The following is a 25,183-nucleotide window of genomic DNA, read 5'->3' on the forward strand; positions in this document are numbered from 1 at the left end:
GATGGTAATTGCAAACTAAGGAGTATGCATGATTATGAAGATACACATTTTGTTGAAGTACAATTCTGTTGCTGCTGAGATGGTCCACTGTGGCATATGTACACAGCCTTGAGTCGGTAGATCAGTTCAAAATCTATTGCAATTGCCACCGGGGTAGAGCTGCACTGCTATTTTGATTGCCAGCAGCATTTCTGGATAATTTGTTACTCACTTTTTTGACTCATTCTCAGCAAGCTTAAGTTCCAATTCTGATTCAGAGCCCTGGCAATCATACAGAGGTCATTGGCATCAGTCTTGACTCAGTGGTAACATTCTTGCCACTAAATCAGAAAGTCATGGGTTGAAGTTCCATTGCTGAAATTTGAGCACAACATCTGAGATGACAGCTCTGTCAGTACGGGCAATGTGTTGCACTTTCAGAGACACTGTCTTCTGTGCAGGGCCTGAAACTAAGACCCACCTGCCTTCTCAGGGGAACATTAAAGATTCCGGGGCACTATTTGAAGCTGAATTCTCCCAATATCCTGCCCAATTGTGATCACTCAATCAACATATTTAAAAGATTATCTTATCCTTTACTTCATTACTGTTTTTGGGAGCTTGCTCTGTATAAATTGACAATCTAATTCACTGTACTACAAAAGTAATTACACTAAACTATAACACTGTCAAAAATTTTAGGATATACTAAAGCTGTGACAAGTTGTATAAATACACATCTATTTTCTCTTAAATATAAATCCTATTATTTGCTGTATTCTTGCCCAACATTGTGAGGTTTTTACACATTCTTTATCTCTCTCTTCATGTTGATACTCTTCCAGTCTCTTCCCTGTACTGCATATCATTTCAGTATTCCTGTCTATTTGACTTAAGCTGGCTTTGAGTGATTATAACTGACCTGAGTTTCTTACCAGACATTGAAGGTGGAGGTCCAAGTCCCACATGCCCAAAAGCTATATCATAACATATCTAACGAGTTGATTAATGATTGTATGTAGATAAGTTAAAGGAGGAAAACTGCAATAATTTTGAAATGGAAGAATGGGGAAATGACACTGATTGGCAGTTTTCTTTTTCAGGAGAGTCAGGACGGACCCAATGGGCTGAATGGCCTCCTCCTATATTGCAAGATTCTGCGAGTATTCAAGTACACTTAGTGTATAGACTTGATGCTGTACTGCTTTCATAAAATTGGCATTCTAAATAAAATGTAAAAAAAATTAGGAAAACAAATTGGTCAATGTAAATGTTATAAGGGTAAACGTTTGTTTCCAAAATAGATGATGTGCATGTTGCATTCTGCAGCGGGTAAACCTTTATGTTTCACTTTTTGAAACTGCCCGATCGCAGGCCACCGGTGCAGTGTTAGTTTATGTTTGAAGCACTGGGGATGTGCCCGGGGCGCGGTTTTGCCCAGACAGGTGAGGAGGTTTATGTTGATGGATGTCACGGATCTCCGGTTCCCTCTATGTTACAGCTGGCGGCTCTTTCTCACGTTTCAGCTGTCCTGGGGATTGCACAAGCTGCCAACCAGGTAACAGGGACAGGTGAAAGGGTGTTTGCTCCCAGCCAAAGTGTCGTTTGGAAATTTATCGGGAATTAAGTCCCTCCCAAAAAGAAAAAGGTGGTACGGTGGAGATACAGCAAAAGAAACGACGAAAGGAGAAAATCTATCACCAGCAGGGGAATAGAAAGTGAACGAGGCCATTACTAAAGACAGGGTCAGAACAGGGACTGGTGCCAAGCAGACAAGGCGCTGAGAGTCTGGGAGCGAGCCAGGGCGACTCGGTCAGAAAGAGAGGGGGGAAGAAAAGCATCAAAGAGACCACATGAGAGAGCTTCAGCCACAGGAAGAGCCTCCCCGGGAAAGAAAAACAGCAATCTGCAAACAAACTCAAATCATCTTTTCTCGAACTGAGAACGGCAGAAACACACAGACCGGCTCACAGAGTGGACAGAAGCTTTAAACCAGGGACATCCCATTGGCAGTTTGAGCCCAGGACACATCGCCAAGGTTAAAGGGGTGGGGGTGATAAAACGGGAACTGTTGCCGATCCACAGTCACCATCCAGAGAAAACAACACCAACATTCAGAGAAGCTTCAGCGCCGGGTGAAGTGCCGCCAGAAATATAGACACTGTCTGCAGGAGATTATTAATTTGTCCCCTCGAGATTCAGAAACAGCCTTGACTCCTGAGGGTGGGGGTTTTTCACGTTGCTCCCCCCAGTGTTTAGAATATATATATTTCTTTAACTAAGACAGGATGAAGCGGCTATATGATGAAAGCTCCACCGACAGTGAGCTGGAGGAGATGATCGATGTTGGCAAAGAGGAACATTACTGGTAAGTAACTTCAGTTTCTGTCTCTGCACCCAGTACTCGGGCTTTCACAATCTCTCCAGGTCAAATTCAATCTCTCTCTTTTCACCTGTTTGGTGTTCACTGATACAGAACTTTACAAATCTGCGGTTTTAAAACAGTTTGCTTTTTCCAAGGGGATACGAATGGAGCTAGCCTTTCGGAGGGTTTAAATCAGCAGGCACCCAGCAACTTTTGTTATTGTCAAGATCACGAGGAACCATAGCCTCTATAAACTGATTCTGGTAAATGGAGGAGGATGAATTGGAACTACGTGCACATCACTTTTTTTGTTTTCTTGAATTACATCCCATGCAATAATCTGTTTTGAACCAACAAAAACTCAGCAACACATTTTTTTAGAAGTAGCTATAAATGTGTTTTTCAAACCTTATGGCTATGCCCTAGGAAAGACTTTTTTGACATCTGGACTTCTGTTATTGCAAAGTATTCATTGAAATTTCCACTGTTAATAACGTGACAGATAAGTGTCTCCAGGAACAAACATTAAATGCTGTTTCTGTTTACAGTCCTGTAACTCAATCAACTTCGCCCACTACAACTTCTCACATTCTAGCACGGAAGAAGAGGCGCGGGGTAAGTGGCGAAATGATCATTTTTGACAGACAAATGAGTGACGAGATTTTATTTTAAAAGGTATTTCCACATTCTTCTTATAGATTATTGAAAAAAGAAGACGGGACAGAATTAATAACAGTTTGTCTGAGCTGCGTCGTTTGGTTCCAACAGCTTTTGAAAAACAGGTACTTAATGAATTCAAATTGGTCAGAGTTTCGGTCACAGATGAAGTTGCTTATCCCTGCACAGTGTTATATGAGTGCTGTGAAAGCTGATAGGTGCATCAAACTACTTTATTATTTCTTCCAGGACCCTTGATAATTATAACTGCTTCATATCATGTACAAGGTGCTAAACCTGGTTGTTATGGGACAGCTCTTTACCATTAAAAAAAATCATTTGTCTCTCATCACCAGAACCTGTCAGCAAAGACTAGTGACAGGTATCAAAACTAATTGAGTCATGTTCAACAATATTTGTACCAACTGACTGTACATCCGTTCACCCCTGCCCCTTCCTTCAATCATCCCACCAGGAAAGATAGTTGAAAGTAAAAACTCTCTTCACTTCAACACAATATCCAGCAGACAGCATATTGTGTTACTGGGATAAATATAACGCCGTTTCACAATTACATCAGTTCAGCTTTCGGTTTCAGTGTGAGACATATTGGGGAGATAGTTTCGTATATGCAACAATATAACTGAATCAATTCAAAGTGAACTTGCCAAACTTTTGAAGTTAAAAGGTTCTAAGCAATCTGTGTTGGTAAACAGCAGCCATATTCCAGGAAGAATGTGATTGCACTGAGATTCACCAGGATGCTGCCTGGGGATGGAAAATTAAAGTTATGAGGAAAGGATAGATAGATTTGTGGTGTTTTTAGTGGGAGTAGAGAAGATTGAAGGGCGATCTAACTGAATTGTATGAGGTTACGAGGGGCATGGACAGATTGCATAAGGAGCAGCTGTTCCCTTTAGCTGAAGGGTCAGATACAAGAGGACACGGGATCAAGTTGAGGAGCAGGAGGTTTGGGGGGTGGCGGGGGTGTGGTGCTGTAGTGAGGAAAACCTTTTTACCCGGAAAGTGCTGACAGTCAGGAATATGCTGCCAGGGAGGGTGGGAGAGGCAAGTTGCCTCACATCCTTTTAAAAGTACCTGGAACAGACTTGGCAAGTTATAACATTCAGGGCTATGGGCCAAGTGCTGGTAAATGGGATTAGGTTGAAGGTCAAGTGTTTCTCATGCATCAGTGCAGACTGGATGGGCTGAGGGGCCTTTTCTTCACTGTATGATTCTACAGCTCTATGCTAACTTGTCATTTATGGATAATAATGTTTGTTAATTTAGATTCCTGGTTATCTTTCTAGAATTAACTATGTAGCATTGTGCTCTCTCCCGGCTAGAGAATGACAGTATCGCTTGGGACTGCCATTTCACAATGTTCTAAAAGTAGTCAGACAGATCATTGCAAACTGTCAGATGGAACTTGTAAGAAAGCTGTATCTCTAAGAGTCTGACAAGTACAACTTGAGTTTTGATCTTCTAGTTTTTAGTTGACCAGACCAGCTCAAGTGTACTGAAGCCCTACAAGAACAAATGCAAGAACACAGTGTAACAGCAATGAAAGTGTCTCTGAACTGAGTTTCTTTATTCAGTCATTCAGGTCCTGTTTCTGAAAACCAATCACACCATTTTACAGTCTATTTCCTTCCACGCAGACATCCTACTGCCTACAGAATCGGGAACCACAATCAGTTACCTTTCAAATGCTTTCACTCAGTCTTTAAGGTTATTGTACAATCTATAAATCCTTAATTTAAAGCTTGAAGGTGTAAACTTTTTATGTCGAGTTCAGCCTTTGGCTCCATAGTTTGCAGCGGTCTTTGTTTCTTGTATCTTACTTTCTCCAAAAGAATTCCCCAAATCTGTCTTCAATTTTTACTATTATCTTATAAATTGGCAGTGAACATTCATTTGTTCCTCCTGAAGGACCAGGTAAAATGTTGGTTTGCAATCAATGCTGTGACAAGAAAAGTTTGAAAACACAAAAACATAGGGCCAAATCTTATTTTTCCTCGGTTGTCAGTTGCATCAAGATTTTTGGTGGGTTTCTCACCAACAAACCTAGAGATATCGTTCACCATATCCTTGTCAGTAATGACCTACCTTGCCCCCATGACACCTTCTTCTCTGGTTCTAGCTTCATCTTAACACCTCCCCAACGACCCCCCGCCCCCGCAACCGTTCCTGAAACAACTCACCATACGGCAGATTTCCATTTATCCCTGATGTCCACACCATCGTTAAAAGGCAGTTGCGCACCCAGCAATGTGTTGCACCTCAACAGCAATGTAATGGCGCAACAGCCATAAAGCCACATTGTCCATTGCACGCAGCCAGCATTGCTGACACTCCCTCACCCTTACAATTCTATTCTCTCACCCTGTTTGCTGTTTAATCAACAGGCCATACAGTTTACCTGTCGTAAGCTACATCCCATCTAAGCACCCTCACTAAGTCACTGCTACTCTATTCTCAATGCCCACTGGAGATCCACTGCTTGTCACTGTCCAGTAAGGGAATATCACCTACAGGCAAACAATCTGATAATTCAAAAGATGGAGCCAACAAAGTGAGCACAAACAAAATGAATAGAGGCTGCAGTTTCCCCCTGGTCTTGGTGTGCCATATAGCAACATGTCCCCGCACCCCTGGACAAATCCCTGCTGACAAGCAACTTTTCTGTGTGTCTGTGCTTTAAAAAGCACATCAATGTGGCAGTGACAGTAACCTTTAAGCTCTGGCTGATACACCAATATGCCAACAGGAATAGCATAGTATCGTAAGGATGCTGCAAGCACACATTCAGACACTAAGTATGCAGGCACTAATAGAGGAAATGAGCAGCCCTGAAATACAGTCTGCTCCATTCCACGAGCTGGGTGCCTGTTCCCTGCTCACAAGATATTCTTGTAGCCGCCTTTCATTGTCAGTTGTTGGTGCACCCAGCAATGCAGGTGAATTGAAGAGGTGCTGTGAGCAGTCGGCAAAAATCGGATGCCAATGTACAGGTACAATGGGTGTATGCGCTGGTGCCCATGGATCATACCCCAAGAAGATTTTCATGCTGAGCAACATGGAGGCTCTTCACAGCCGGTAGTGAGCTGAAGTTGCTCTGACTTCCATGTTTAGAAATCTCAGCAACATGTTCATTTGGTGGATTTTGTAAAATAGGATGTTGTACATTAAAAAGATGAGATGTGTTGTTGATTCAAGCAAGTATCCTCTGAATATAGGCAACTTGACACTACCCAGAGAGAATCTTGCCTTGCACCTGGCAATTGTATGAAAAATTCAGCAGGCCACGCCTTACTGTTAACAGAGACCTCACAGCACTTTCTTACACAATTTGTCCCATAGCCCATCTTATTCAGATCTTGATAAGATTCCACCCATAGTTTCGACATGTATCTCACCATTACCTTCCAATTTGTTTGGGCTTTAAACTGTCGGGCATCTAGTACTGGATAAGCAGGAATTTCCTCCAGTTTAATATTACAACACCTGAAGCCACTGCCTTCAGCTTCCATCACAAACTCCATTGCCTATCTGTTAACTCTTGTCCCTAGTCTTTGTAACAGTCTGAGACTGAACCAAACCGTTCACAATCTCAGTCACATTTGCAATGCACTAAACATTCAGTTATGTATTTGTATCTTGACTAAGACCACCATTTACACCCCATAGCATTGGCTAAATCCAAACTTGCCTCAGGTCGCCCTCTTCCTAAACCATGCAATCTGTTTGTTACCTCAGATTTGGAAGATTTCAACACCATCCTGACTGACCTCCCACTTTCTATCCTCTGTAAATATGAGGTCATCTAAAACTCTACAGCCTGTGTCCTTCTTTGGACTATTCACCCTCTGTTCTTTGATTTACACTGTCTCCCTCTTAAGCAATATCTTGATATAAAAATTCTCAACCTTGTTTTCAAAGCCTTCCATGGTCTTGGTCCTCCTTACTGATTCATGTAAATATTTAATTCAGTGATTCATTCATTTGTTCACATTTTATAGCATTGACTCATTCATTCGGTAATTCAGTGTAGTCAAACATGTTCCTCATTAATTACTTTGTGCATGCTAGTTATTATTCATTTTAAAAGAAGTTTTATTATTCTGCTTTTTAGGGATCATCCAAGCTTGAAAAGGCTGAAATCCTACAAATGACTGTGGATCATCTGAAGTTGCTGCATGCAACAGGGGGTAAAGGTAAGAACGAGATGGTTGGTGCTCTATATTCTGTTCATCTTAAATGACCATTCCTTTAATATATCAGCACTATCAAGGTGTTTGAATCAGTTTACAGCATTATGTAGAAAGTGTTTTTATGTGTTAAAGTTAACATCAAAGCTCTGAGGAACTTTCTCAACAGTTTAAGCCTTGTAAATCCATTTTTGGAGATTTTAAAATGGGTTGTAATACCTGTCCGTACTAATGTTAATTAAGAAATGGACATGAGTGAAATATTTATTTCATCACTTTGTTCTCATACCAAATTTTAATTGATATGTGCTACCAATTTGAGCAAGGAGACTCCTCAAGCTGCAGTCAGGATCCAGCCTAGTAAATAACACACTCACAGAATATAAAATCTGGTTTGAAAACTAACAATAAAGCTAACTAACATACAAGATTATTTGAAACAGTATGGCAGACTTCAGTTAATTGTTTTGTGTAACTCAGTGCTTTCAAGAGCATGAACTATGTATCCTTGATAAAGAGCTTTGAATGTAAGAAATAAATTGCACAGACTCCCTTCTCAGTCTTTCTCTGCATAATGGTTTATTGAAACCTAAATAAACATGACCACCTCAGCTGTATCTTGCACCTTCATACGAAAGAAACAAGGAACTTGCATATATCTAATATATGTCATGATCATATCTTCTTCATCTTTCTTTTCTGTGCCTAGTGGTACATAAGCAGACAAAGCAAGTGCTTTTGTCAGTTCCCATGGCTATTTTGGCACCTTCCACAGCTGTCAAGTCTGTGACTGAGACTGGAACATGGGGTTTCTGGCTCAGAAGCAGCAATATGACCCACCGCACCACAAGATCTCTATTCTTGACCATAGGACATTTCCAAACATTTCATAATCTGTGAATTACTTTTGAAGTGTACTCATTACTGTTACCCAGGCAAACACAGCAACCAATTTACATAATACAAGCTGTTGCAAAATAAATCATTCACAATGAATGAAATTAACCAATTGGAGAAACCCTCCTTACAGTGGCAGATGCATTTTGAGCATATCTTGTAGAAACCAAGGAAACAACTAATGTACCTTCAGTGTTCATTAAATTATGAGAGTCTCCTAAGAGAAGTCACTAATGGGACCATTGCTCAAGCTATAGAATTACACCCTTGGACATTGCAATGGCTTTCAAATTGATACCCATCTTTCCCTGAATTCTAAGTTCAATTCCTTTCATGCAGATTTCCATCCCCTATCAAGAGTACCAAATCCTTTAAAGTCATAAATGCTATTTATGTTGGTGTCACAAAGAGAATTTCAAATTATCCCCGTCGTCGTCTTGACAAATCTGCAGCCTTTAATGAGGTTGACCACAGCATTCTTTTCTCACGCCACTCTTCTACAAAATGCAATGGTGATTGATACCCAAGTGATTAATTATTTCTATTCACCTTGGTGAATCTTAAACCTCCCAATTCCTTTCAGCAATTCACATAGATACCTGCTACCAGCCAAGGATGCTCCCCTCTCTTGATCCCCTGACAGAAACTCCATTGCACATTTGAACCAGATTTCCACCAAACTTCTGGCAAAATAACCTGGAGTAAAGCATAAGGTGATCTGAGAATTTCGTGGCCACCATGATAAGTTAGGCTGACCTGCTGTCTTCAGTTTGGCAATGGAAGTGAGGTCCAAGATGACCAACCACCTGCATCACATCTAGAATATGTCTTTGGTCCAGTCATTTGGGTGCAGCCTGAAGTAATAAATCACTGAAGGTAAAATCGAAACATTTTTGTCCATCACTGGGAATCTAGGAGTGCAAATTCTACTCATAATTCACGTTTCATGTTCAGATGATGTTAAACAAACAGGTGAATTCTCGAAGAGCAAAAGAAACTTGTCATTAAAATCATTTTAGAGACCAAAGTAAGCTTTTAAAGGAGAACCATTTGTCAATTTATTCTGAACAGCACACAATTCATGAGAACTTTAAAGCAAGGACAATAAAGAATAATTCACAGTTCTGCGGAACACTGGGAAGGCTTTTGAAGCAGATTTGGAGTGAAGGACAGGACTAATTGTTATTCGTGTATGTCTCATTAGCAGCAGCTGCAGAGGTACAGACCAGAAGGTTGACAACCTTAGGAATAAAACACACTTAAATTGCACATTAGGAAAAAAAATACATGCAAGTTGGAGCTGTTTGCAGGAATGCGGAGGCTTTTGGCAAGAGCTGAGAATTGGTCAGAGGCGAGGCTAGTGTTACAGCACCACAAGTGGGCAAATTGTATATTGCAAGCATCACCTATTGGAGTTAGAATTGGCGATCTCGTCGTAACCCTTAAAGCTTTCTAGCCTCCTCAAGCACTCCCCACCTCCTCATAACCTAGCCACTACCTCTTGCCAAGGAAACTCAGCTATAAATATTTCATATGCGTGTCACAAAGATATTGTTGCCATGACATAATCACAATAATTTAATGTCCATTTCAGTTTTGTTATCTTGTTTCAAATCTATGTCAAGGTTCCATAATAATTTGAAAGAAATCTATAAATAAACAATCTCAAACTAAGGATTAAAATACAATGAAATGATTTAGCAAAAAGGTATTCTAATTTGATAGAATTTCTAAAGATTTCAAAATATTTTCCATGCCTTTGAATGCAGTTATAGTACTTTAAAATCCAAAATTTTGACCTAAAATTGTTAACGTTAAAAATTAAAAACATTAACTAATTAAAACTCAAAATAATAATTAATTGTCAGAAAACATACACATGATGTTGGTGATATTTTACGTAAAAATATACTTTTTCAATAAATTATTTAAAGAATCTTAAGTGTGACTGAAGTCTGAACCCCATCCTCAACTCATGCTATAAGTTAATATTGACCTTTAATCTTTCCCATTGTATCAGAGGATGAGTTCTACGTTTTTTAAAAAAATTGTTGAATTTTGATACTCTGATTATCCATAATTAAAGTGAAGTTTTGGGTATTAATTAGATTAATTGAAAAGCTTCACTGTCCAATTCTGACAAGAAAAGTCGTGTTAATGTACTTTTAAAATCCAGTTCCATTCTACTGTGCATGGCCGCATAGTGACAGAACCAGAGCAGAATTTAGAAGAATGAGGGAGGAGTCTCGCAGTAACATGTAAAATTCTAACAGCATTAGACAGGGTAGATGCAAGAAGGAAGTTCTCAATGGCAGGGGAGTTCAGAACCAAGGGTCACAGTCTAAGGATTTTGGATACACTTTTTTAGGACCGAGCTGTGGAGAAATCTCTTCACCCAGAAAATGGGGAGCCTGTGAAATTTGCTGGTACAGAAAACATTGAATGTTTTCCTGATGAAGGGTCTAGGCCCGAAACGTCAGATTTTGTGCTCCTGAGATGCTGCTTGGCCTGCTGTGTTCATCCAGCTTCACACTTTGTTATCTCGGATTCTCCAGCATCTGCAGTTCCCACTACCTCTGTTTTTAACAAGGGGTCAAGTTTCATTTTCTAACTGAAGGAACCAAAGGAGAAAGTAGGATCCACCCATGGCCATATTGAATGGCAGTGCAGGTTCAAAGAGCTAAATGGCCTAGTTTTACACACATATTCAATGTTTTAATGTTTTTAGAGCCCTAAAATTAGACCAGCTAGTAACATTTACTATTAGAATACAAAATATGTGCTCATTTTCCATTCAACTTTATAAATTCTTTCAAGTTTTGAAAGGCAATGCAGTAAATATCTTATAAAATGGTGCATCTTGTCAACAATTTGTAAACTGCTGCAGAACATACGAAGCAAGTGGGGACACTCCCTCAGTGAGCTGTCACAGTTGGAGTTCATCTCTCTACTTGAACTGCCAATGAAATAAAAACTGTTGCTATAATCAATGATTCATAGAATGCACTGAACTTGAACATTCTCAATTTCCATGTGACAATAATACCTCAAACAAATCAGATAATAAATGATTGGAAAGTAGGAGACAGAGAGTGGAGAGAGGCTATAGGGCTTATTCTCTTCTTGTCGAGTTGTGACATGTATCTTGTGGGTCAGTATTGGTTTTCTGCTTTTCAGCATGTATATTAATGATTTAGAGGAAGGTATAGAGAGTTGTAGATCCAAGTTTGTAGGTGACATAGTTATGAAGCACAAGTTGTGTAGATAAACAAGAAGTTACAAAGAAACATAGAATGAGTAGGCAAAACAAAGGCAGATGGAGTTCAAAGTGGCGATCTGAAAAAAGGTTAGTGTATTTTCCTAATGACAGATTAGAAACTGTGGAAAAGGAAAATATGTCTTCATGTATACATCTCTACATTGTTTGCAAAATGTAAGCAATATGTCAAATGGAATGCCTGTCTTTTTGTCAAGGGTGTTGATATCCAAAAGTGAATAAGTAATGCTTCAATTACACAGAATCCATCTCAGATATTGTGTTTAGCTTTGGATACCAAACCACAGCTAAAAATATTGACCTTGGAGAGGGCACACCACAGATTTACCAGATTAATATCACATTTTCAATTGTTAAGTTATGAAGAAGTGTCGTGTAAATTAACAACAAAGAATAGGTAATTGAACTCTTTTATTCAAAAAGGAAAATCTTCCACCAGTTCCTGATGATTATGTATTCAGGGCAAACCAATCTATCATTTAGCAATAAGGCTACTACTTACATTACCTCCATGATGTTCATGCAATGTTGTTTTCCTTTGCAGTAATGCAAAGCTTGCAGTGCAAATCCACACTTGAAATTTCACCTAACAGTTGAACAACCTGGCAAGATGCTCATGCTTAACTCCTCTTTTTTTGGAATCAGTTGGGTGCTGAATGGATTTGAACCAAAACTCTTAAGCTTTTACATCAGTGTTACGGCTGTAGTACAAATCCAACTTCAGTGGCAAATCTGATTTGGACAGACTGTAAAGATAGGCATTTGCTATCAGTGTTAACATATCATATTTGTGCAATAGGAAGAAGTGTTCTGCTGCAAGCCAGGTCAAAGTCAGTGGTGGGGAAAAGAGAAGTAGTTACATAGTAATTAGCCATTGATGTATCTGACCTAGAAAATTTGCTACTGTTGATGAGTATGAAGTATTGAAAAATTTTCTTTCTCCTAGTATTGACCTCACTGACCCAACGCTAATAGGAAGCAGATTTGGGATTTAAAAGGTGAAGATGCCATGGTTAATAAAGGACAGAGCAATATTAACAGACAGATGGCTCCTTGCTAGCTTTGTGTTCCAATTTGCATGACGCATTTGTAGATTTGTAGAGGAGACCATTCTGAATAATTTTCTCATGCATTGCTTGAAACTGAAGTGAAAGGTTTAATGGATTTGGACTATTTTATTTGAGATCTTAATGTCATTTAATTTATAGTGAATGGTCAACCTTAATGTAAAATTAACCTAGGCCACTGTTGTGTTGAAATATTTTATTCAAACATTCACCATTCAATGCCAGTCTTTTTTATGACTCGGGTGTGTTCGTACAGAGTACAGTCATACATTAGTAGATCAATACAAAGCTATGGAAAGTGTAGGTAGTAAATACTTTCGTAATGGTAGCCGGTCATTTGTCTTTAAAATTTGGTTGATTGATGCAAAGAAGGTTGCAAGAACATAGCAGTACTTTACTTTTAACATTCACTCCACTAGGAAATATAATAAATTAATTATGTCAGTGCTTAGTCTCTGGAACAATTATATCTTGTGTGCGAGAGGCTAGATAGTCCTTATGTCAGAACACTCTTATCACTCATATTCAGTTTAGTTTACCAGCCTGCTCATTGTAGGGCTTTGACATGGAATGACAGGTTGGAACCCAGTTTCTAGCAGCTGTCGAGCCAAGCCAGAAAATTGGATTCAAATTTGGCATTTGGCTGTAATGAATCCACAATCTCATTCAGGGGACCCATTAATATTGCAAATGTTTCAAATCAAAAAATTGTAATTGGTGGATGTTTTTCAAAGAGTAAAATTTGTCAATGCAGATTAAAGCTTAAAATAATGTCCAGCTTTGGTTGTTCTGGTTTAGGATTAGTTAAAATGCCCTCCATTGAAATATACGTTCAGTGACAAGCAAACCAAGAAGCTAAAATTATGACCTTCAAGGAAGAAGCCATTGGTTTAATCTCTCATCACAGTCTGTTGTATCATGCCTGGCACGTTGTGTCCATTTATTGTAACTAAAATAAAATAACATGATTTAACTGACTGATCACCTTATTTGGGTAGTCTTGGGCTGTGAATTTGAAGTTTAACTTCCTGAACTACAGTGGTTATACTAAGTGTATGTCACAATGGCCAAAATGTGTACTGTGACAATTGTAATGTCACATCTAAATCCAGATGTAATTGATTGATTGGCTGGTTAGAAAAATATCTCCACAGTTTAAGCAATATTTATTTCTCAGACCTAACTGGCTTATTAGCTCACTACATCATTTCAAGTTCACATGCAGCTTGTTGACTAACATGTAATTGGATTTTTAACAATGTACCAGGCCATAATCATAACTGAACAATTTATATGCACTAAAAACCTAATATTATATTTCTGGAATGTCAAATCTCTCCATGAACATCTAAAATTCCACAGATATTTAAAGTAATAGTTTAAAAAATTATTAATGAAATTTAAGCTTTAATTTCGTTTACGCATACCAATCACCATTACATTTGCTGCACACTGAGTAACAACAGAAGAATGATCAGTGCTTTTAAATTTTGTGGCTTGCTGACTGTGAGAATACTTCAATATGATTACCGGCATAGCCTGGTTTCAGGCATCGCTGGATACACTATGCTTGCTACTAGAATGAAATTAACTCTGGTAATGGCAAAATCCACACCACAATGGTTACGAGATCTTTCCAGACAGCTTCCTGCAATGTCAGCAGTGAGTGACATCACTTCACTGCTGTAGGTAAAGCTTGTTCTTAGTTTATAAGTGACTCCTAGATCACTGCCAGTTCAATACATTCAACAGTTCAGTTTAGATGTATTGATAAGTCAGAATTTTCCCTTTAAATGACTTTTGCAGTATTTAAACTTTAGTTGTAACAAATCGCCTTAGTTCAAATTTGTACCTGAGCTCCGTCATATACAATTATATTTTATGTGGCTCTCTGACTGGTGTCTGTCAATATTTATCCTGTTATCAAACTTACCTCCCTAGATTTATGTTTCAACTATTGCTAAACATGAACATTCAGAAGAAGGATTTATTTTAAAATGATTGCGTTATGGGTTTTGTAAAAGTTCATCGTCACTGAAGAGCAATTGCAATCAATGCTGTAGATGCTAACTCTACAATACTTATTAAAATGTAACAACATTAGATAATGACCAAGCCTTGCCTAGTCTGTATTTATCATTATGCTATTTTGTTGACAGGCTATTTTGATCCTCACTTGCTTGCTGTGGATTACAGAAGTATGGGATTCAGAGAATGTCTTGCTGAAGTCATAAGGTATCTCAGCTCATTTGAACGATTTCAAGGCCATGACAATACTGATCCACTAAAAGACCGTCTGGTATCTCATCTCAACAACTATGTGTCTGAAATAGAGCCTGCACCATTGGCACCGGCTTCCTTGGTCCATCGAAACTGGACTTGGCCACACCACCAATTAAGTACTTTACTCCCACAGACAACAGAAGGAGGACAATTATCATGCAGGGATACTCTGCAGAACCCAGCTTTCCTTACTGGCTCTGCATTAGCATGCTCCGCATCATCTCTGAGAGGAATTCCTCTTGATAAAATAACATCCTCAGTGTTTTCACCCACACACAACCTTCTCCCAAACATGACATCATCTAGCCTTAATTTCTTGTCTAACCTGGCATCACCTATTCATAGAGTGCTATCCAACATGACATGCACATTTCCTAGTGTTCTGTCCAATGTAAGCTCAACGAACAAAATGTTAACTGGTGTTGCTGTATCTCCACAAATTAGTTCACCCTTGTTGTCACCTGCTTCCAATACCAGCACCATTCATACAACAAACCCAAATGCATCTATCCCTTGCTCTTTAGGACTTTTTCCATCTGTATCACACTTCCGACACAATCCCTCTAGTCAAACAAGCAACCTGAGCGCTCGCAAATCCCAGAGGTCATGGACAACAGCGATTGGGGCTTTCTGAATCTATCCTAATGAGGGAAATATTTACCTACACTTTTCTATGGTGATATATTGTGATATAAAAAGTATATTGTGCCAGAAAATATCCTGATAGATTTCAGCAGTTTGTAATCATATTGAAATGAAAGAAAATATAACTGAACTTCATTTCTATGCATCTTATAAGTGCAGAAGTTTCCTCTAGCATTCTAATCTATGAAGCAATTGTTTTTAGTCTGATAAATGAAGTGTTGTGTTTCCTTTAGTTTACTCCACCCTTCCCTACAGAGGTGCTTTTGTTTCTCAAACCAGGCTTGTTCCAAGCATGGAGCTTGGGTAAAAAATGGAGAACAAGATTTGTATTCAATTTTTAATGACCTTTCAATCCTCCTTCATGTCTGGGCCTTGATTTTCATCCATGAGTTGAGTGCACAGAGTCAGTAGAATTCCTGGCTTTGCAAGCCCAACTTTTGAAATTGGTGGCCTAGATATCAGATTCTCGCTCATACGCCAGAGGATGCTGACCAGGGAGTTGGGCTGTGCAGAAGGACTGTCTCAGGGCTCTGGCATAATGTCCAAAATCATTAGAAATAAATCAATCATGCATCTTCCCTCCAGTCCTAAGCCTCACGTTACTTCATAACCCACACAACCCCCTCCCTGACCCACGCCAATCATGTCACCTCATGACCTGTGCTGACCCCATGACACCCAATCCCCATGCCAAACTATTAGCCTGCAGCCACCCTACCTTTGTGGTCCTTCATAACCGTTATGCTAACTTAGTTCCAATTCATGCCAGCCCATTCTTCCCGACTCATCACCCTTTGGCCTTGTATCTACACAAAAGACTCACACAGTATACACCTAGGACCCATGCAGATATGAGGTAATATAAAATTCTATAAAATAAATTTCTAAGTATGTATTGCAGACTTCACCACATTGAGTACATTTTTATGGATGAGTTTTGATTTCTGTTTATATTCAATTAAATAAAGCCTTGTAACAACAAGCATTTCATTTGATTTGCTCAATCCCATACAAGAGCAAATATTGCAATTTATCACCCCATTTTAAAAAGTCTCTAAACATTTATAGATATGAATCAAACTGTAAAACAGAAACACGCTGTACTTCATAATGGATGGTTGTGAAATCAGTCAAGCAGCAAGAATCTAGAAATGGAAATTCTCAGTCATTTGTCAAGACAGAATGAAATGGCAAGCATTTTTTTAACACTGTACATTTTATTTGCAAAGATTTAAAGGACAAGATTTTTAAATACCATGACAACTTGTTAGCTCCCATTGGCAGAGTCTCGTGATATTTTTGACAGATTCCTCTTGACAGGTCCCCTTGACACTTTTGACATTTGTATTTGGCAGATCTGTTGACGGTTTCAATGAGCTTGATGGTTAATGTGATTATGCAACTTGCATCATACACACAAGCCCACTTTTAACAATTCCTAAAGCCACTTTACCTCTCCCAAAGGGCACCTTACATTTCCCCGAATGGTGTTTCAGAACCATACCCAAAGGGTTACCATAGCTTTCTAAAGAGGTACCCTGGCTAATCAAAGACTTACACAAAGTCCAGATCAAATTCTACGTACCTTGGTTTTCATACTCCTAGGCTACCAAAATCTGACCTGAGTGGAGGCAGTTGCTAACTTAAATAGCCAGGAACTTCTATGTGCAAAGCTTGAGCATTTCCCATTTCCACCCCAGAAAAATAAGAAGCACTGTCTTTAGGACTGGGGCTTCCAATTTTGGGTACTTCTGCCATTTTCATCATAGTTGTGAAGAAAATCATGACATTGTCGTCACCTTTTAAGATAAAAGCTTTCAGTTTATTTCTGATACAAATCCAGTTGTGATTTGTTTTCAAGCACCTACTAAGGGAAATCAATGCAGTGGCTAAGTGTAATTCTGCCTTATATTCCCTCATCATCATTTCTCATTTGTTATCCCCAACAGCAGCTGCTTTCTTTGGGTCATGGGCATAGACTTTCTGCATTGTACACCTGTTGACCATTGTTCATATCACTCTATAATGAATAAATATACTGTTAAAGGGTAGGGTCAGTTCTTTAATAATAGTGAAGGGCAGTATTCCTCATTACTTTACAAGTTTCTATTCAAAGTTTAAATTGCATAACCTACTGAACTATAGAAATATGTTCCTTTCTTGATAAGAAATCTACATGGTGCTGACATAGTTCAGCTTTTACAGTTTTCATGATGTTAGAAATTGTTCAAGTGATTATCTTTCTAATCAGGTATGAAGTGTTTCCAATGGTAACATGACTATAGGCTTGTTAAAGCACTAAGAAAAATCCACTATTGGTACTTCTATGAACATTGCATTTGATACACCAAGCCACCGTTCAGAGAAATCAATAGCCGATGTTTGCAATATCAGTAATAATACCAATAATTGTGTCCAGTAAGCACTCGGTACAATACAATATTTGAAGTAGATTTGAAACTCATTATATTTAGTATTTCCACAAATAATCGATATTTTCTGAACAGCCTGTTTAGAGATATTGTTACACACTTCCAGAGCAGGTGAAGTATGAACCTGGACCTCCTATTCAGAGATAGGGACACTGTGTCATAAAGGCGCTTGTCCACAGGGAATTAGCCTGCACAGTCCATCTTGGACAGCCTGCTTAGGCAAGAGCATACATTTAAGAAGAAATCTAATGTTTAGACTCAACACCAAAATAGTATAAATTCAGAAAATTTAGACTCAAAGTCTCACTGACATTTGGTACAAGATAATTAAATAAGATTAATTTAGTTAAAAATAAATAGTAGCAAATCCCCTTTGGGACTATAGGGTATTAATTTGTCTTACACTCAGAGATTTACATTGACTTTCAGTTGAGCAACACCTTGATTCAAAAATTTAAATACTTCTTTTCAAATCCCTTCGTGGCCTTAATCCCATCCCTATCTCTGTAACCTCCTCCAGCCAAACAACCTCCTGAAACCTCAGGCCTCATGTTATGAGTACAATTTTAGTCAATTTGAGATTGTACCTTCAGTTCTCTCCACCGCACTCAGTAATTTCCTCCATACAACTTTCAATCTCTTTGACTCTTTTTTTGTCATTTTTTAAACGCAAGATTTTGTCTTTAAAGACAATCCTTAAATTGTACCCTTGCGACCAAGCTTTGGCTCATCTAGCTGAAAATTTCCTTAAGTGTCTCCGTGTCAAAATGTGATCCACAGTGTTCCTACATAAGGCCCTTTGAATGTTTTTAATAGAGGAAATGTGTTTTATAAACACAATTTGCTAATTTTATTTTCATGCAAATGCAAGCAATTGCAAATCTTTATACTTTACCCAATTGTTTTTTTTTCTAATTCAGTGAGCAGAATGAAAACTGGATTTCTAACTCACTATTTCCTGGATTGAGCTCTTGCTCAAAATAAATGTGCACTCCATCATTATCCCCTGGGCAAAAACCCAGATACATTCCACCAACTCCCCACTAGATCTACCCATTCCACTCTCATAGGTGCCCCAACCACTAAGTCACTCTCTGTTGCCTCCCAGACATATCCATCTGTTCTCCCTGTGTCTGCGTGGGTTTACTCCGGGTGCTCCGGTTTCCTCCCACAGTCCAAAGATGTGCAGTCTAGGGGGATTGGCCATGCTAAATTGCCCATAGTGTTCATGTGTGGGTTATAGGGGAATGGTTCTGGGTGGGATGCTTCAAGAGGCGGTGTGGACTTGTTGGGCCAATGGGCCTGTTTCCACACTGTAGGGAATATAATCTAATCTGCTTCTCCACGTTCAAAGATATGGCCTTCTCTATCAGCCCATGGATCTGTCTCTGCTCTTCTGACGCAAATTGACCTTTATCCCTGAGAACAACTCATGGATTATCCCCTCCGTGTCCCCTCCAGCCTCAAAGCCCTTAATTTCAGATCGAGTTTTATTACAAAATTGCTACTTTTGCCTAGGCCAGCATTTATTGCCCAGAGGGTAGTTAAAAGTCAATTACATTGCTGTGGATCTGGAGTCACATGTAGGAACAACCAGGCAAAGACAGCACAATTTCTTCCCTAAAGGACGTTAGTGACTCAGATGTGTCTTCTTTTTGACAATTGACAGCGTTTCATGATCGTCATTAGACACACTATTCCAAACTTTAAGTTAATTCAAATTCTGCCAGCTGCCATGCTGGGATTCAAATGCAGATCCCCAGAACATTACTTGTCTCTGTATATTAATAGTCCAGTGATAATGCCACTAGACCATCAGCTGTGTATTTTAATATCATGCTGGGACATCAGTGACTCAGTTACTTCCATTGGTTGACAATCTGTGCATGAAGACATCACTACACATTGATAACTTAGATAGCAAGAAGTGCAGATGCTGGAGTCAGAGACAACACAGTGTGGAGCTGGAGGAGCACAGCAGGCCAGGTAGCATCAGAGGAGCAGGAAGGCTGACGTTTTGGGTCGGGAGCCTTCCTCAGAAATGGGAAGGGGGAGGGGAGCTCTGAAGTAAATAGAGAGGAGGGATGGGGCTGGGGAAGGTAGGTGGGATGGTGATAGGTGAGTGCGGGTAGGCAGTAGTAGCTAACCATCAGTTCTGAGGAAGGGTGACCAGACCCGAAACATTAGCTTTGATATTTTCTTCACTGATGCTGCCAGACCTGTTGAGCTTTTACAGCAACTTATGTTTTTGTTCCTGATTTACAGCAGCTTCAGTTCTTTCAGTTATTAATGTCTTTGTTATATTACTGAATTATTCCAAAATGATTTAGGAATGATACACTTGTAGGTATCAATTTCCAGAATGCCACATCACTCAGCACTGCACAACAGACTGTGTGCTAAACTGACAATGTGTCATTCAACCACTCATGGAGACACGTAAAACTGTAAGGCAATGTGTAATATTTTTTGGCTAAGTGACAGTTATGTTGAGTTTTTTTTGGAGGGTTTTTCTCTGTGAGGTCTTGTGAGAATTCTCATCGTATTTTACCAAACTGGCTTCAGTAACTACCTACCCCACTTCCATGGTGCTTCTCACATCCAAATAACTGCACAAAGGCTCACTACATCAGTCAACGGATCATTCTTTATTTACATGTGGAGCATCCTTGACACTGATCCAGCTCCCTCAGAGCCAGCTCTCAGAGTGGACAGAGCCTCTGATACTCCTGTTCATATCTGTCAGCTTGGGCTCCCTGATTGGACCAGGTTAACAGCCTCAATCAGGGAACTCATATTCTATAAGGTCCACCTAGCTGACCTCATTACAATCACTACATTTACCATTGACTATTTGTGAAACAAATTGCCACTCAGCAGATAACTACCAAACAACTGGCCTTCCTTGTGCTTGTACTACCTTTGAAAAGCCACTCTGCACCTGGACAGGTCATGGCAACGTAGTGTCACACTAGCCATAAAGTTCCTCTGCTCTCAACATAGAACTGATGTTCCCTCATATATACAAGCACATTCACTTACCTTTGTCACTGTTTCACAAGTAGACCATACAGTATCTCTCTCATTAGCTACATCCTGTCTAAACTTCTCCTCTTGGTCATCACTACTCTGTCCCAATGCCCAATGTAGACCCACAGTTTTTGTTGCCCAGGAGGGGAACATCACATGCAGGCAAGCAGTTTGATGAGCACAGACAGGAGGATTTTATTTGCAGCCACCATTAGTGGCCATGTCAGATGTGGGTGAGGGCCAGTGCGCAGTCCTGTCAAGGGGAGATGGGAGCTGTCCATTTGGTTCAAAGCAGTATGTTTGTCACACAAGCAGCTGGCACATGCAGTAGGTTGGCATTTCAGTGTGCCATGCAACAAGACATTCCCATTTCCCCACTCTGTCCCAACCCCTCCACCATGCCCCGAGGTGCTGTTGTGTGGAGCTCAACATGGAGTCTCTCCTTAGCCAGCGATGTGCTGGAGTCGCCAGCATCCGTTCCTACCACCGTGTTGAGAGCTCTCACTGTCTAGCTTGTTTGGCACATTTGATAAGAAACTGCATATTAATGAAGCAAGCAGTGATGTTAGTGAGGTGTTTAGCAAACTACAGTTTCCTTGAAGTGACAAATCGCCGCTGCATAGTGAGAAAGTAGCCGCACTGTTTGGCAAATGCGTAAAAATGCAATGAGTTGCTCCCAACATTAAGATAGACCTTGCCAGACTTCTTGCACAATTCTGCCACAAATCTTGCCATAGCCCTTGTCCTCAGACCCCAATAAAATCCAGCCCATAAATTCAGTGAAAGATTCGTATGTAAGGCTCAACGTTCAATTGTGTCAGACATCAGGTACCCCCAACTACGTGGTGCTGCTGAAGCGCATTAAAACATCCAATTAAAAGCAAAGAAAGCTTATTTTTGTGGCATATTAAAGTTTAAAAACTGCTCCAACAGCTCAAAATTTGCATTACACGCTCGAGGAGCACTGAACATAGCAATCCTTTCCAATAGCTGAAGCTAAATTCGAGGCGAATTCAGCCATTAATTTCAGCAAGTAGTTTCCTTCTCCAGCGAAATTAGCAGGGTCTTTATGGCAAGTGCTTAGGTTGACCGTCAGGAGTTGAGAGCCACAAAGTGCAAACGGACGTGGGTTAAACCTCTGTACCTTTCCCATCTTATTTGTGTCTAGTTGGGAGTTGCTCAAATGAAACAGATAACCTCTCCCTGTCATGAGAAAGTGGAGACAGAAGGAGCTACATTTCCCTACCACCTCTGGTGTCTACTAATTGGGAATTGAGTATGAGCTGAAAGCAGGAAAAAACTTAAATGAATGGGGGGGGGGTGCGGAAATTGCATGAAAAAGAAGGATATCTTATGTGATTACATGTCACACGTTGCATTTTTATTGGGCCTCAATTTCCAGAGAGCAAGTGACTCTAACCCCCAAATGCTGCAAATTTAAGTGACAGTAATACAAACCACATTTTTAGAAAGACTTCTATGTCTCAATATTTTCTGCATCCTATTAGAGCAGGCTGGCAGGGTTTTAATTTTCTCTTGAATTAATTACACTAGTATAAAACTGAAGCAATCCGCATATTCAATTCTCGTCATTTCACGTCTGCCTTTCTTTCCATTCTTCCGTCCCAGTCCTTTATTTAAAGATCATGTATGTTTTGCAGACATGTAACGAGATTGGTCTGTTCCACGGACACCCCATCTATTAGCAGCACAAGCTTACATTTGTAACATGGTCATTTCCACACAAAAGAATATCTCAAGTTCTGTTATTTGGACATTGAATAAGGAACGAAAGCACTTGGAATGGCGCTACCAGCAACGAGATGGGTTTTGGGAGGTTTGAAAAAGAGAGTTTTCTCTGAAATTCAGAGGGAAGGGAATTATCTCTCTGAACTAATTGCCAAAGGAATGATTAAGTTAGGTAAGTCACATGATTGAGAGTATTTTCTACAATTTTGGATACCTGTTTCCTGTAGAACAATCCACCCTGCAGAGCAATTGGAAATAAACTGAACCTACGCAGTTGTTTGGTTGGTGTGAGGGCACACTGAGATTAAAGTGTATTAAAACGCCAACAGCACTTAACACTTCTTTACAGAAAAGGTATAAACAGAGCAATCTTTGGAAAAAGTTTATATAATGGAATTTTTAATATAGTAGAAGTAATGCTTTAAGAAAAGCTCTGAAAACTTATTGGAAAAGGTAGAAATGTTATTAGACTATGTATCTGATCAGTGGGTAATTTCTGAAACAAATGCACTAAATCTCTCCACTATGTGGGAAAGCCATAAGCAACTCTATTGTAATTCTAAACTATACATCGTGGTTTCTGCACCATATGTATTTTCAAAATGTATTGAATTTTTTATGATTAAAGGTTTAAGTATCTGGTGCATTAATAAATGTATATTGAATTTGAGCCACTAAAAGTGTGAAATGATATCATTTACTTCTGTCTTTTGCTCTTATCTCAACAAAAATGATAATCTTAAACTCTAGTCCAGCGTATTTTGCAACATGTTGTCCAGGCACTAAGCTAGACAAGCAACGCTGATATAGTAGCTATGGCTCAGTCTCAGCACACTTGTCTCAGAGTTGCGTGTTTAAGTTCCACTCTACGTCTTGAGCACATAAATCCAGGCTGACATTCCAGACTGGTACTGAAGAATTGGGGCACTCTTTCATGATACATTTTCTCAAATGTAAATGATCCCATGATGCTAGTTCAATGAAATTCAGGGCCGTTTCCTTGACACTCTCACCAGTTTCAATCTTTCAATCAACATCATTGAAAAATAAGACTATCTGGTCAGTATCACAGTGTGGCTGGTAGGACTTGGTTGTGTACAGATTGTTTGCCTTGTTTACTACATTGTAACATTAATCCAGCTGCAAATGTGCTTCATTAGTTGGGATGGCTTGTAATTGTGAAAGGCGCAATATAAATGCAAGTCTTTTGTTCTTTGTGATATGGGAAAACATCAGAGATCAAGGCATGGATTTGGACTCCTAGGACAGGTGTGCAGAGTCAGAACATTTTCTAGCTCTGTGACCCCAACATGGAAAGAAGTAGCTCAGAAGGTTAGATTTTGGTTTCAGGGGAATGGGTTCCCTGTGAGCCTGATTGAGTGACCACAGGATGATAATGGAGGCTATTAGGTACAGAAATGTGTTGCATGGGTGGCCTGTCTCAGTGCTGAAGTTTAATTAAGAAATGGACAAAACATAATATATCACTTCAGACTTTACACCTCAGCCATCCCTCCCCAACAGTCCCTGTGATGCACCCACATAAATCCATTCCACCTCATTTTCTCCACTGATCACCAATGCCCCCTAATGTAATCCTAGTCAAGATAGTCCACCAAAACAATCCTTATGGCTCCTCATGCACCATATGTCTTGTTAAGATGTCATGATGCTCCTGTCATCATTTCATACCCTCCAAACCAACCTATTCCCCCAAACCCACATCTCATGATTTTTATAGCCCCATGCCTCTTAGTAAAAACTCATATTAATGCATGCCTCTATCCAACTACCCTTTGTCCTACAGCTAGCATGCCAAGGACAAGCCCAAAGACGCAAGCAGAGATGAGAATGAATAAGGTTCTCTAAAATAGTTAGAAGCTTGTTTTGGAGACTTCACTATATTGGAAAACCATACACATTCATAAGAAGCATTTATTAAATTTCCATTCCCTCAATTAATAATGCCTTCTCACAAGAAACATTTCATTCAAGTGCACAATCCCCTATAACAGGAAGATTGGCATTAAACCTTAGCCTGACATCAAAGAGTCTATAACCACTTGTAGCAGTCAATCAAGTGATGAAATGAAAAGCACCCTGCGCTGATAATGGACGGTTGTGAAATCAGTCATGCAGCTGTTATTCAGTACTATAGATCCTCAGGTTTATGTCAACAGGCAGAGTAAAGTAGCAAGCAATCATTTTTAACCACTCCAATGATTTTTTCAAAGTTTGAAAGGACAACATTTCTGAAAATCTTGACAGCTTGATAAAGCCCTTCTTACACAACCCTGTGATAGGTCCCCTTAGCACTTTTGACAGCTCCTATTGACAGCTCCCTTCGACAGGTTCTATTGATAGGTATTTTTGACAATTCTGACATTAACTTTGACAGAACTGTTCACAGTTTCAATGAGCATGACAGTAATGGTTCTATGCACTTTTCACACAAAGTCAAGCCTAATTTTAACAATTATGAGGGCACTTTACCTCCTGAAATTCACACGATGTACCCCAGATGAAACCTTACCTCCCCAAAGGTGTCCTGGGCACAAATCTGAAGCAGTAACACAGCTTTTCAAATGAAC

The 25,183-nt window shown here is 39.5% G+C and overlaps 1 protein-coding gene across 2 annotated transcripts; it reads left to right on the top strand.

Moving 5' to 3' along the window:
* Nucleotides 1–1,578: 1,578 nt before the first annotated feature.
* On the top strand, nt 1,579–23,262 carry LOC125464861 (hairy/enhancer-of-split related with YRPW motif-like protein). 2 transcript variants are annotated; one of them, XM_048557719.2, is made up of 6 exons: nt 1,579–2,347; nt 2,893–2,959; nt 3,043–3,126; nt 7,137–7,218; nt 14,613–14,688; nt 22,505–23,262. In XM_048557719.2, exons 1-6 carry the CDS (start codon nt 2,268–2,270, stop codon nt 22,569–22,571), a joined length of 456 nt encoding a protein of 151 aa, XP_048413676.1. In that variant the 5' UTR covers nt 1,579–2,267; the 3' UTR covers nt 22,572–23,262. The 2 variants fall into 2 exon arrangements, with proteins under 2 accessions (XP_048413676.1, XP_048413675.2); XM_048557718.2 differs by having other exon boundaries at nt 14,613–23,262.
* Nucleotides 23,263–25,183: the final 1,921 nt, after the last annotated feature.

Source organism: Stegostoma tigrinum, chromosome 24, assembly GCF_030684315.1.
Source record: "Stegostoma tigrinum isolate sSteTig4 chromosome 24, sSteTig4.hap1, whole genome shotgun sequence".
Lineage (NCBI taxonomy): Eukaryota > Metazoa > Chordata > Chondrichthyes > Orectolobiformes > Stegostomatidae > Stegostoma > Stegostoma tigrinum.